Source organism: Centrocercus urophasianus, unplaced genomic scaffold (genome assembly GCF_019232065.1).
Source record: "Centrocercus urophasianus isolate 14NV4802_14NV808 unplaced genomic scaffold, USGS_Curo_1.0 seq_16, whole genome shotgun sequence".
Classification (NCBI taxonomy): Eukaryota; Metazoa; Chordata; class Aves; order Galliformes; family Phasianidae; genus Centrocercus; species Centrocercus urophasianus.
In genome coordinates this window covers 7,917,092-7,931,826 of record NW_024884711.1, presented here as the reverse complement: position 1 = coordinate 7,931,826, position 14,735 = coordinate 7,917,092, and the positions used below count along the sequence as shown (strand labels likewise).

The window sequence follows — 14,735 nt, the reverse complement described above, 5'->3', positions numbered from 1 at the left end:
CTACAGAGGTGTAATCTACTTAAACGGTTTCACACTAGAAGTCGGTGAAGGATTTTCTGACCTCAGTTGTTTAATGATGTGCTTGTGCTGGCACCAGCTAGTTTGGGACCTCCTGAGTAGACTTTATTAGTAAACTGATTCTGACCAATAAAAACTCTGCAGAACTCCTCCAAACTCAGAGGTGTTACTGGTAGAAAGAATGGCCAGTTGTATCCAAAGATGTAAGTTTTCTGTAACAGCAATGTGAAGTAGGCTGGAGGAAAGGTCTAGGAGATGATCTGCATTCTAGTTTAAGTTTTCTGTTGATGCGTGGTGAAGACAGAGGACAGAATAGAGTAGTAGTTTGTTTAATTTGATGTTAGCAATCTATTTTACATGGGAAGTTAGAGCATTGGCTGAAATATTTCTGTTAAAGAAATACTGGAATTATTTTATCATGGGAGCTGAATCAACAGCTTACTGTCAAGAAGAAAGTTACTTCTGCTAATTCATTGTGATAATTGCTACATTTCCATTTCAGCTTTTCTCATTCAAGAGGAATGAGTAATCACTGCATTGCAAAAACAGTTGTCATACTGTATTTTCAGGCATTTTGTGGGAACTCTATATACAAGAGCTCCTCAGACTCACATGTTTACATGTAAACCTTTCTTTCAACAAATCCAACAGCTACATTCATCTTGAAAAACGGATTGCTATTTTAGAAAGGTTCTGAACCACAGTTTTCTGATCGCTTAGCATAAGGACGAAACAAAGCCAGAGTGCTGGGACTGTTAGTTCCTCTAGTTTTGCCTTTTTTCTTTTATTTTGGAAGAAATGTGTGTTCAAGAGTAGAAGGATACACAGTCTTTTGTGTGTTCACATTGAGTCATGAAGATACCAAGGTTAAGATTGCTTTCCTGACCATGTTTTTTGTTTAATTTCTTTTTTTCCTTGAGGATTATTCTGAATTCTTTCAGGAGGTGATTTGATATTGCCTCCATCTAGGATGTTACTGGTCTTTAAATACACATACACACACAGATGCATTAAATTACAGAAAAATTCAGGGTTGCCAGGTGTGCTCTGTGGTATTACAAACCTTGTTGTGGTTGTGTTGTTGCCTGTTTTTATGGTTGACATAGTGTAGATGACTTGCCAAGCTAGTCTACATTATGGAAGTCAAAAGATGGAGAGGAAAAAAAAAAAAAAGTGATGACTCTTCTGAGGATTTCATGGAGAGGGAGGGAGAAATTTTGTAGAGCACTTTGGGAGTAAATCCGAGATAATGGTCATAACTGTGAATGTGTTTGTGTCTTATTTCAGTTGGCTTTTGAAACTATGAGTGTAATATCAGTAGTTACTAACTGCATACTGATTGGAATGTCTCCACAAGTGAATGCCCTTTTCCCAGACTCAAAAATGGATCTTGTTCTGACTGTGGCACTGGTAGAGGTAAGTCTGACTTCAAATAGAGTTCAGATATATGTTTTAATAGGAAACAACATGAAGAACAGTGGAAATTATACCAGTAAGTAGATAAAAATCTGCTTATTTTAAAAGGACTTAAGAGTTTTCCCTGCAAAGTGTTAAAACCTTGCTTTTTATTTTCTGTGTTTTCCTGTACTGTGAATGTTGCTGCTTCACTTTTGCAATACGTTCTTCATCTTTATGAATGTTTCCCATAATGACTTATCTGAAACAAGTATGTAGAAGGACTAAGTACGAGTGATTGTAAGACCATCTGAGTTTTATGTTTTCCTGATTCTATGTACTTGAGTTTCTTTTCAGGCAAATGACTGGTCATTTTACATCTTAACAGATTGTAGATCATTGTCCTTATGTACCTTTCTATTATTCCAATTTAAAAATGATGTTATTCTAATTTCCAGGAATATAGGGGTTTTTTGTGTTTGTGTATAGTTGTTGAATTGCCTTGTAGAGGTATAGCCTCTATATTACTTCTGTGTTGTTGTTACAGATGTTGTGGGTTATGCAGTAAATTATGTGCTTGCTTAAAGTTTGCAGTTAACTCTAGATCTTAATCACACGTCAACTGGTTTACTGAAGTTTGAGTCTACCTATAACCTGATGCATTTTTCTATTATGCATGTGTGAACATTTGCATTAGCCTTAGTGAAATGTTTGAATGTAAAACTAATTTGACAATTTAAATGCAGCATTTAGATGGTATAACTGGAGAGGTTATGTTACAAAAACTATGTGGCTAAATGTAACCAGAGTGAAGTTTTTAATGTCCATTTGGTCTCTGAGGAGGCCTCTGTCTCTTGATAGGCCATAGGAGAATACCAGCATTTTTTCTCTCTCAATTTGAATTCTGCCTGTCTGTGATTCTGTACCGTTGTGCAATTCCTGTGCTTTAATTAGGTAGCTCTTGGAATTTCTTTTAAACAGTGCATCTCAAACACATTATCTATAAACCATATGGAAAGGAGAGTAAAACAAATACAGGAATAAATGAAAGGAAGAGTTTGGAAAAATAAATGAATCCTGAAAGGAGAAATGGCAAGAATGTTCTTTTATATGAAGAAACAATTTGGACAAGGCTGCTCATCTAGAGCAAACTACACTGTATGAATGGACAAATGGAGGGCAATGCTAGGTGACCCAGAGAGGAAAGGCAGCTATTTGGTCATAGAGCAGTCAACTTTTCACTTCCTTATTAGTACTTCATAGTGTACTTGTTATAAAAGATATATTTTTAAAAAATGGCTTAATCATAAGTGCCCAGTGTGCTTAATACTTCAAAGTGTGCTGGTTTAATTTCTTCTGCCGTTTCTGTGTTGTTATAAACTACTCATTGTCTGAGAAATTCCAGACAAAAGAAATCTGCAGCCTAACAAGCCATGTGACTTTTTAAATTTTGTTGGTTATAAACAATTCCCAAACTGTTGCATTTGAAATTTAATACTTTTGCAGTCTTTGAGGGACAGAACTGCAGTGTTCTTGAATCAGAATTTCACACCTTCACAGCTTTGTTTTCTGAAGAGTCAGAGTAGCGCGGGTCATTCAGTTCTGCAAGAAGTTCTGTAACACCAGATACAGAGCGTTTGGAAGAGTTCTCCAAAGTGAAAGACATCCTAAATATCTATTTCTATATGTAAAATTACAGCAGTGAATCCAACAAGAATAATTTTTCCTTCTGTTGAAGGCAGCTTCCATTGTGTAGACAGATGTGTTCTCAGTTACAATAATAATTTTTAACAGTATTTGCATTGAAGGTATTTCAAGTTAGAACACTGAGATCAAAAGATAAAGGAAGGAAGGGAGAATGACTAGATGCTGTGGGACTGCAGTCAGTTTCATCAGCAGCATGATTTTTTGGTAGCTTAAGGAGTATGGTGTATTTTTGCCTTATCTTCCTGGGAATCTATTTTATCTGTTACACTGGCATTTTCTTTTATCTGGTGCATGATGAATCAGATCAGGGAACTGATTTGACAGAAGCTGTCTGATCTGGTTCACTGGTGAAAGGGAGAAGGGCAGAAACAGTTCTGTATGGAAGGCAGTGTTGCTCTTTATAGCAGTGGTGTAGGTTTCTGCTGGATTAAATTTGTGGAACTCAGCACCACAGATTCTCTCCTGTAAATCTTGCTTCATCTAGAGGAAGATACCTAACCTAGGAAAGCACCACAAATCTGATGTTATTGACACTATTCCCACACACCTTTGCTGTATTTATTGATGATTGTTGTGCATATTACTTGTAAAAACAATGCAGAAACTGAGTACATTACACAAAGCCTCTAATACAAACCTGGTGCTTTTTAAGCACATCAGTGTCAGGGTAGGAAAAAATTCTGTTGCATGTGTCAGGTTGTCAACAGAAGAGCTTTTTAGATCACTTAGTAGAGATTTTGTGCAGAAGAATGATAGTTACTTTACTTTCTGGTGTGTGCTGCAGATGGAGGTGAGAATTCTACGGTGTATTTGTGCTCTGTTGACAACGGTTTGGCAGGCAGTGTGAAAATGTTAAGGAATACAAGAAACTTACTTTTGTAGGTTATGTATCCTTTCACGTGTTCAGTGGATGGGGTAACCTACTTAAATCTTAGCTGTCGTTAAATGTTTTTATCGGGTTTAAGTCATTGAGACTCCAGTTGAAAATTTATACCTGGTTTGATGCAAAGCTAAACAGAGAAAGTGTTGTTCTACCAAGCAAAGCATAGATGGGAACAGTGACCTGAATTTTATTTTATTATTTTGTTATTCCTAAAAGTGTTAGTGTTTTCTAACAATGGTACTGATATTATTTCAAATGAAAATGTGTTTACGTGGCAAGATTTGACATCATTTAGCACAGATGTGAAGAGGAATGTTTGATACTCTCTTAAGCATTCTATATCAAGCTCCTACAGGTTTGTGCAAAATAATTTATTAACAACGCTAAATCTACTGCTACCTACATTTTATGGGCATACATATTATATCATCAACACAAGTGCTAATTAAATACAATAAATCAATATGCAGTTGATAATAAATAATACTAAGCATCAAAATAATAGCATTTAATAATATTGAAGTATTAGAACAGTGATTTTCCTTTTTGAACAGTTGACCTATTTTCATCAATCCAACATCTGCTTCCATGGCAACATAGTTTGAACCTGGAGCAGAATCATGAAACTCCCCTCTTTTACTTATGGATGCGTGCTAAGTGAGTGAAGCAAGTGCAGTTTTTAAACAAAGAAGTAGATACATGTTCTTAAAGTTGGAAACAGTAGGCCCTTATTATCATTCTTCTAAAAGAGTTAAGTCACATAGTTGGGTTAGTTCTTCAGGCTCTACCATAGGTATGTATTTTCTTTGTGAACCACCTGTGCAAAGTAAGAAGCAAGGTTAAAAACAAGGTATAACATCAATTCAGCAGCACTTTTGTTTTTTTTCTTTGATAATGAATGTCATGGAGCTTTCTTCTTGCTAACTACTTAAAATTTATGAGTCTGAAATAGAAAGAAGAATGCTAACGAAACTGCTTTCAGGCCTACTCTGAAAGCTGAGTTCCAGAAATCAGTTACATGTCCAACACTTAGTGATACAGTGGTTGTTTTTTGTTTTTGTTTTAAATGATCCACCAATAGGAGTGTTTGGAAACAGTGTCTGTAAAATATTTATACCAATTTATCCTAAACTCCCATAGTCACTCATTTTGTATCCAGCCCTCGAATGGTAAACTTTTATATGGAAGTGAAAGCAATTGGGATGTTCCACATCACACATGAGTTTGGATCACACAGAGGCATTTGTGGATGAGTTTGGAAATGCTTAAGAGTAACAGAGGGCTATTTTGATAGCTGTAATATAAAATCTGACCTTATAGTTTACAAATACGATTTTAGGAAGAATATAATTACTTCTGGTATAGATAAAAATGAGTACCGTAGTGTAAGGATAGGGCTAGGGCATTTGTAGCAAACATGGCTTAATAAATGTTTGGGCCATAGGGATTTGGTTTTGTAGAGTCTCCTTCTGTGGAGATATTCAAGACCTGTCTGGATGCCTACCTGTATGGCTTACTGCAGGGTACCTGCCTTTGCAGGGAGTTGGACTTGATGGCCTCTTTAGCTCCCTTCCAACCCCTGTGATTTTGTGAAAGCTGATTTTTAAAAAGCTATTTGTTTATTTATTGCTTTTAAGAAACTGCACTGCATGACATATTTTTTTAGAAATAAATTATGTGAATAGCATTATGGCAGGTTGTGACATGGTTCTGTGTTGGAGCCTTCCAGACATGTGAAGCAAATAGCTTCTTTTTGTGGGGGCTTCAGGAGGTTGGGATTCAGCAGCTGTGTAAAATGGCCAACTTCGTATAGTAAGGAAGTAGGAAGAGAAGTGGAGAGGAATGTGCCGCACTGGTGTGTGTACAGATCTGTTATCTGTTGACATGAGTGGAATTGTAACAGTGCAGTGGTCAAGCAAAACAGCTGTGCTTTTTTTTTTTCTAAATCATTTCTATGTTTGTGACAGATTCTAGTTTAAAATATGGGAGCTGTAGTGTCACAGAGGGAATCGTGTAGTGATCTGTATTGGAAGGTACCTCTGAGGGTTGTTTGGTGCAAGGTTCTGATGAAAGCAGGAACCTAGATAAGGTAACTAAGCTAAAACTTGAATATTGCCTGTGAGGGAAAGTCCGTACTTATCTGGGAAACTTCTTCCAATATTTGATTGTTCTTATGGAAAATGTTTTTTTCTTATAGCAAAACAAAAACCCTCTGAAGCAGCTTGTGGCCCATGGCTTCTTGTGTTTTTACTGCACACCCTTGTGAAGAGAGCAGCTCTGCCTTCTCTAAAACTACCTGATAGGTGTAGGGGAAGACTGTAGTTAGATCCTCCCTCCCACCCAAAGCCTGCTCTTTTCTAAGTTTAGCAAAGCCAGTTCCTTCATCCTTCATGTGTTGGGTTCTTCAGCCCTGTAAGCTTGGTGGCCCTCCTCTTGGCTTCCTCTGGATTTTCAGTGGCTTTGTTTGTGCTCATCTCCTTGGAACTTGCTGTCAGTTGCAGTGGGTGTTCTTTCTTTGTCCTCAGTGCATTCGCTCTTTAATTAGAGAAAATTAATGATCAATTTTGAAGACGTATGGACAACATTTAGCTTTCTTACTGCTGAAACTTTTCAGCAATAGTCTTCAGATATTTGCTTATCCATCTGCTTCCGCTTTCCTGTGGCAGCATAGCCTTTTCAGACTGGTAATGCATATTTGCATGCATATGTGTATGCTGCTTGAGGGTGTTTCATTTGTAATGTCAAGTTGGAATACTGCTACTTCATTTGCAGCCTGAGTAGTTTGTCAGTTCAGGTACAAATACCAGTTCTCTTTACTGATAAGTATTTGATGTGTGGGTTAAATTAATTTCTGACTGACAGTTTGATTTGATGTAAAGAAGTTAACTGTAGAAAGAATGATTATCCCTGATGAATAAATATTGATTGGAAAGCTAAATATGTGGTTCTTTTTCTGAAATGTTTAATTATAAGATATAAACCTTACTGATAGCTTTACAGATCTCTTTTAGGAAAGTACTTAGTAAGTGTACTCATCCAACGTTTTGTTCTAGTAACACAGGTATTCTAACCAGCACCCATCTGTGCCTGCTATTGTGATGAAAATAGGAAGATGTAGGAAGACTAATGGAAAAATGCACTTTATATGAATTATTAAATTATTTGGTTTATTGACATGTACATATGCAAAATAATTCTGTGTTGTTACTAATTCTGCATGCTAAAAAAGGTTAATCCAAGCCACTGGTGATTTCAATTAACGTATTGTTTCCATCTGAGAATTCCTCAGCAGCAAACATCTTAGTGTGCATAGGAAATCAAATCTAAAAGTATTCTTTAAAAAAAGAAAATGTGCTTTCATTTTTAATAGTTTACAAAATGCTCATTTGATTTTTGTATTTTATATTAGACTTGCAGGTAAGCCACTGCAAATCGATTTATTCATAGATTTGCAATTCTGAGCCATAAAAATAGCTTTTTGATGTTTAAATTTCAAGCTGAAACCATGTGGAAAGTTACTGGAAGATGCAGAGTAGCATTGGTTAAAAACAACAGCTGGGAGTTTCTGAAGGTTTCTGCAGTATAAAAATGAAGTGTACTGATCCTTCAGCTTACTTGACAACATTTGAAGACTAAAAATAAACTCAGATTTTGGTGTGCTTTCTATAAATTGTACTTTTCAAGAGGTTGTTGGAATTGTAGGTTTAGTTTGAAATTGAAGATGTCAGATATTTTAGATATGTTAATATTCTATTAAGAGGGGAACAGATTGCTTCTCAGATTTTTTTTCACCTCAGTGAAAGGTTCAACTTCTCAAGGAAGAAAGATTTATAGATTTGTCTATTTAAAATTCTATAAAATGCCTACTGCTGAACCAAATTCCTGCAACCATATCAATGAGGTAAAAAAAAAATGACAGTTTTGCAGGCTGTACATGTACAAAATGTTTTAGTTCCAAAATCAAACTTTATCACAGTTCTTTTTATTGCCATCTTGTGTAGCTTTTGTTGTTGTTGCATTGGAGGTTTTTTTTTGTTTGTTTTCAATTAATGGCAAAATAAATGAAAGTAAACATGAATAAAGTTCTTAGACCTATGCGAGTTTGTAGGTGCTGGTTATATTTCCTAGCATTCTAGTATTATAGAACTGAAAATGCATATTAACATCTATTTATTCTTAAAGGTCCAGTTGCTTTTTGAAATGTGTATTTTTTATTTATTTATTTATTTATTTTAATTTTAATTTTTTTTATTTTTTTTTTTTTTAAGAAAAAACTGATTTTTTTCCAAAAGATTGCTCATGCAGTATGTGCAGAAAATAGCAAAGCTGGGTCGGATCATTGATTTATCTAGGCCAAATTGCAACAGAGGACAAAGGAAGGTTGTATTCGTACAGCTAAGTATGTAGGCGTGTTTCCTCAGAATTAGTTCCCACACTTTGTTGATTTATGGTGTGAACCTTCTTAAGGTTTTCTCATGACTGAAGATGATGTGGCCAGACCTGGTATGGAAGCGTGCAGTGCATTTATACAATGGCGTATCCTTTTTTTCAAAGGAACTTGAATTATTTTATAGTTAAAAGCCAGTTAATTTAGACAAGGACTGTTAATATATCCTACCTTTATAAGTCATTGCCATGTGTGTAGGTTCTACCTTGGATTTTTCTAGCTTTTCTCTGCTCTTTTTTTTTTTTTTTTCTCCAGTTTTTTTTCCATGTAAGGTCTTGTAATTCTAAATTAGATGCTGCCGGTGTGACGTGATGGTAGAGGTTGAGAAATCAGTGCCATAGGATGTACTCTAAGAACACCTCTTAGGAGAGGCAACAGTAGCAAAACAAGAATCCTCTTCTCTTGCTGTCAGCCAGGTGGGAGCACCAACAGGGGGCTGCAAAGGGTATGAGGTGCTACTCAGCTAAAAGACATGAAATTTCCAGAAGGATCACAGCAACATTTTAACACGTGTGGGGATTCCTTCTCTAATTTCAGCAGGCATAAGTGTGTCTTCTGGAATTGTGCTTCCTCATGAATTTAACATCATTTGGTAGTTCATACTGTAATTTTAAGCCATACCTATTATAGAAAGGCTGACTGAAGAACATACTTTGGGAAGTCATCCAGAAAGAGCGTATTCCTTCATTATGCTAACAGTGCTTCAGAGGCATCAACCTGGAAAACTAACAGGAGAAGACTGAGTAGGAATATATTTTTCCTTTCCTCCTGGGATTGTGTACAGTTGCCAAAATAAGGCAACTTCAAAAGGCAGTATGAATAGAGAACAGATCTTTGGAGACGATGACATTTTAAAGAGGTCCTAAGAATCAGACATTCACATCTCTTTAAAACCCGCTTAAATTAATATTGCCCACAAAGAAGTTTCCTTTCATGTGTAAATGTTTTTTTCAGCTCAAGCCTGGTGGGGATGTATGGCTTCCTGGCTTGCAGTTGGGACTGTCAAACAAAAAAGTTAATACCTATTAATATTCATTGTTTACTTTCCACTTGATTGTTTATGAATTACTTAATGACAAAATGGAGTATGAACATTCAGAGCCACTTGGCTTTACAGCTATCCCAGAGGTTGGCTTAGTATTTCATGAAACTGAATTGTTTTGTAAATGATGTATTAATTGATTCAGTTAAACTATTTAAATGACTTTTTGCAAATGTGATACTCGTAACTGTCAGAAAAAGCCTGGGTAGAGGCATCTGCTGGAGAATACTTACAGCTATAGGATCTAAAAGCTGTATTCCCATACATCTGTGATGCAGTTTGCAACAGAATTTTTTAGGTATTATTTTTGTTACAAGCCTTCCCTTTCTAGGAATTGTGATGCTCTTCCCATTTCCAAAGTTTTGTGCAACTCTTTTGTCTAAGGAGGCTCTTAGTTTAAAATAAAGAAAGAAATAAAAGAAGCTCTGTGTACCATTTGAGGATAAATCCCATTTATCATTTGTATCTTCAAGATTACTGAGAGTAAAAATGAAGGACTCAGAGCAGGTAGAGGAATCCCAAGGTAGAAAATGCAGGTTTTGCAGCTGTAATTGCAGAAGAAATAGAGAACAGAAACTGAATAGAAATGTCTCCAGATGGCAGGAGAAATCCAGTCATCCTTGTGTTGGAGCCTCTGTATTGTCTGTTAGATACAGACATCTCTCTTCAGAGAGTCTTCAATGATGTGATACTTTGGCTTGTATATTTTCCATCTAGAAACTTATGGAATAATTTGCTTTTATGCATTATTTTCTACAATAACGACTAGCAGAGTGTTAAGAGCTACTTTAGTATTAGTTTTATTGGCTTTGTTACACAGCTGCTCAGTACAGTAAATGTAATTAGTCATTCATTGAAAAAATGCAGCAGGAGTTATCCCATCTCTTCCAGTCTCTTATTAAAAATGTGCTAAATCAGTTGCTGTGTTTTTCCCCACACCTCAAAAGTAGTTCAAAAGCATCATTTGCTTTTTTAAACTGTAGTTGTGTTAAAAAGAAATAAAATTAAATCTCTTTCGTTGGGTAGGTTGGTTTTGTTATGGTTGGTCTGTTGTTTACTGGGTTTCTCTTAAGTGCTGAGAACCACCTGACAGGGTTAACTGAAAACTGATTCTGGAACTTAATTTCTGTAAGACAATGCAGCACTGGGTTGAGAAGCTGCTGTATACAGACTTTTAAAAATATTCTCTATGCAAATGTTCTATTGAATGCAGACTGAAGTTGCTCATGAGTCATGGTGTAAGGTAAATGTCAGAAGAAGTGGGGTTTAATTACTTTATTTTTGCACTGAGTCTTTATCTTATGCTGGAAGGAAGTGTCAATCCAGAATGTCACTCTTCTGATCAGAAGGTAGTGGTGTGATGTGTAAAATTTCAGAGGGATTTTTCGTTAACTGTGGCAGTGTGCAAGGAGCCTGGTATGCTGCTGCTTTCTATGCCAGTGCTGTGAATGGTGCTTTTGATGTCATGAGAGACTGCTAATGTGTGCCTATAATCGGCTGAATTCCTACAAAGGAGATTCAGTTAGAAGCTGCTGAGAATTCATAACCATTGCATGTTTGATCAAGGTTAGTTTTAGCCAGAGGATTTGTCGTAAGATATAAAGTGAGTGTGTATGACTGTGGGTGTGTTATGGGGATTACAGATAAACCAATATCAAACATGAGGGTGTCTATTATTCAACCTGAAGTGTTATCTTACACTGTTTGCAGTACTTGAGCTTATCTGCATCTCAGTTTTTTGATCGGAAGTTCATAACCGTTGCGAATTATTTTGTGTGTTGCAAGATTAGGTGAAAAGGGAATAAAGGTCATTCAAATAAATGTTTAATTTTTTACAATTATATATTATGAAGTTACTGATCTCAAATATTTTCTTGTTTTTCTAGCTTCTTAAAAGCTTCATTTTCTAATAAAAGTTGTCTGTACCAGAAGTAGTTGGTAACAGATAAAGCATTAATGCATCCTGAAGGACAGTAAATTGGAAAAGTTGAGGTATTAGTTTAATATAACACTGGTTGCATTTGGCAGTTCTGCTTTGTTTCCTATGAGATTGTAGAAGCTACAGGGGGCAAGCAAGAGAAATAGAGAAACAATGATGTCTTTCCAGTGGTTTTCATGCCAATTTAAGTAACTCATTTGGGTAACTAAAGTACCTGAAGTAACTAAGTGACTAAAATACCTATTATATTCTTGTTATTCCTATAAAACATACTACAATGTGTTTATAGAGAAGATTTGAGGATTAACATTCCTTACATATGAGGAAAGAATCCAGTACACAGCTTATAAAGTGTTTCTGTAAGTGCTTTGATTTCTCTCTGTTATTGCAAGAGACTAAAATTACTTTCAAGTTCTGTTTGCAAACTGTTCTTACAGAGTCAAAAGTACATCAAGTAGTAAAAATGGTATGTGGCCCTATTCCTCCTCGCGAGGATTGCAGATTGAAAAGTGGCACTGGTATCATTATGTTAATGAATTCATTAATTGGTCTTCCTAAGGTTGGGTATGTCATAAAGTACAAGTGGGTCTGCCTTTTTATGACTTTGGGTTTGGCTTAAATGCATAGCTTGAAACCCCACATAGCACAAAATGTAACTGCTGATTTCCTAGATAGCAGTGACTGCATTTCTCTGACCGCTGCGTGGTCTTTTTATTGGTGTAGTTGAAATTACAAGTACTGAATGTGCTGTCAGTTGAGCTTTGTACCATTCTATCTGCAAATCTACTCCCCTCCCTCCTTCTGGCCCTGTTTCTGGAGGTGGAGTGAGTAACATTAATGGCAGGCTGCTTTTCTCTGCCCCCTTTGTGGTCATAGATTAATCTCTGAGTTACTCAGTTTAAATAAAATAATAATGAAAATAATAAAACGAGTACAGCAGTGAGTCAAAAGCTGTATGTTGTAAAACGTGTTCTGAAGTGCCAAAGTACATACAACTGTATGACACATTTCTCAAATGTCAGCCAGGGAAGCTATTTACTAGAATTGCCTTTCTAATACAAATGCTGAAGAAAAAGGAAAAGAGATTGCATCTTCCTTTGCAGTGTCACATTGTATTAAGAACTGCAGCTGTACCATTGCTCAGCTTGCCTCTGAAAATGTCTGGGCTGCAGTGATGCAATAAGAGATAGGTGCATCATCTTAGAAGCTATAAAGTGATACAGATACTTCTTTTGATCCCACAAAGTAATTGTGGCTAATACGTAAAAAGTTGCATTGTGTTGTTGGTTTGGTTTTTTTTTTTTTGAAGTTTGGTAGAAGACTTACAACTTTCCTACCTCTCTTTCAAACAAAAGAAGCCTCCTGACCTGTCATTTTTCATTAGAACATTGTCTAGAGATTTTGCTGTGGTATGGTAACATTAATGCAGTTTTGCTCGTGCAGCCATGTTCTCATGCATATATAATATGCAACATGCAGTGATAGATTAGATTATTTTTGTCATAAAGTCAAGATTTAATATGAATGTATCTTTTAAATTCCTTGTGCCTATTACCATCTATATCTAAAAGTATCCTTTGTCATATGTACCTTTGTAATGTGCTTCACATTGCAGAATTGTAGCTACATCTGGAAAATCAGTGTTGACACTGTGAAGAGTCTGAGAGGACTACCCAGTGTTTGGGTTTCTGCCTCAGGCCCAGGTCGTCTCTGTCAAGATGGGACTCAAGTGTACAACATTCTAATTCTGCTCCTGTACACTCTATTTTTCATCAGAAAACTGTGTTTTCTCTATGGTGAACAATTAGTGTTATATCAAGACAAGTCTGTGTTAAAATGTGTGCATGAAAGGTAGAAATTACACAGAATGTTTATGTAGGCTAGACAGCTAATTACTTGGTTCTTGTGTTGCCAGAATTTTGTTGGCATTTCTGAAGAAGTGTTCATTTTATATTCTACTTGATAGACTGAGGGTGAGCCACAGTTTCCTGTGGTGACCTCTGCTCAAAACAGGAAGATTGGAGGTGTTTTCTTAGTTAAGGAGTGTTTTGTGAAGGGTGGCAAGTTAACTTTTTCAGCATTGTCTCCTTCATTCTAGCAGCATATGAGATTGCAAAAGCACCAAGGTGCTGTCAGTGAGCTGTTGAGTCATTAAAAATAAAGCAAAATCTCTAAATGTGGCCAAACACGAGATACTCTATTTCATTAGAACTGCTGTGTATGTGCAAATGTGTACCAATTCAGAATGACTGAACTATGAAAAGAAATTGTGATGAGCTATCAATTTTAAAAGCAATTTTAAAAATTTCTTTTTGCGTGTACAATTCCTTTGGACCATTGTTGGCAGAACAGCAATTTGCTGGATTGCTGCATTAAAGGAAGAAGGCAAGTATGTGAATCGGAGGATTTTACCCATATTTGCTAATCTAAAGTTCAGATATTTTATAGTATACTACTGTTCTGTGGCGACATATTTAAGAGTGTTTGACAGTTTCAGGTCTGATATTTGAAGTGTATTTGCTATTTGAGATCAAATTTCTGATGCCTAGGCAGCATTTTACCAATCCAAATGTAAATCACTGCCACAAACACAGGCCAGAGTTGGTGGTGTTTCTGTTTTCAAGTCACTGTCTAGAGTTTAAAACTGGAGTAAGTAAGTATACATAAGGAAGAGCAAGAAAACCCAATGGCTTAGAATGAGAAGAAAATGAACATTCACTTTTGGAATGATTTTGGTAGTCAGAGGGTTAGGATTAAATGCCAGAGTGATGGAGTTCGTTATCTGTGCATATGCCTAAAATATTCTTAAAATCTGTAGTATTCTGTGATGTGGAAGATGTGAAATTACTTTTGTACCTTTGCTGACAGTCCTATTCTTTTCCTATTCTTTGTTGGTTATGTTTCTATCCCTGGACTTAACAACTAAGCCATGCGCTCAGGCTTGGGATAAAATAAGTTTATTGCCTTGAATGGATAACTTTCCAGAGGGCTCTGCAGGTATGCCTTTAGTGGCTGAACTCTAGTTGAGAGGGACTATGACAATAAGATTTTATCTTGGAGAAGAGGTGACTAGAAATTCTAAATACGGTAGTAGTAGTGGTAGTTTATTCAACCACTAGAGGTCTTCTTTGTATAACAGTGAAAAGTGTTCTTGAGAAGCTTGCATTGGTACAGCTTTCTGCAGATCCCCGTGATCCTAGGAAAACAGAGAAGGCGTATAGAAGTGTGACATCGAAGAAATAGATAACAGGCTATGGAGATAAGAATGTTCTGAACTAGGAATTTGATATTGCTGCTTCTAGAT

At 36.2% G+C, this 14,735-nt stretch overlaps 1 protein-coding gene across 6 annotated transcripts in view; it reads left to right on the top strand.

The window, feature by feature from the left end:
* Positions 1 to 14,735, top strand: part of ANO10 (anoctamin 10) — a 113,402-nt gene that overhangs the window by 16,306 nt on the left and 82,361 nt on the right. For 4 of the 6 annotated variants that reach the window (XR_006168517.1, XM_042816954.1, XM_042816956.1 and 1 more), the window contains exon 11: positions 1,306 to 1,434. Coding sequence is in view for 5 of the 6 variants with exons in the window: in XM_042816954.1 (XP_042672888.1) it covers positions 1,306 to 1,434 (129 nt within the window). In the remaining variant the exon portion in view is untranslated. Of the gene's footprint in view, positions 1 to 1,305; positions 1,435 to 6,200; positions 6,597 to 7,056; positions 7,305 to 14,735 lie in introns of those variants that run through there. The other 2 variants (XM_042816958.1, XM_042816957.1) reach the window with 2 other exon arrangements.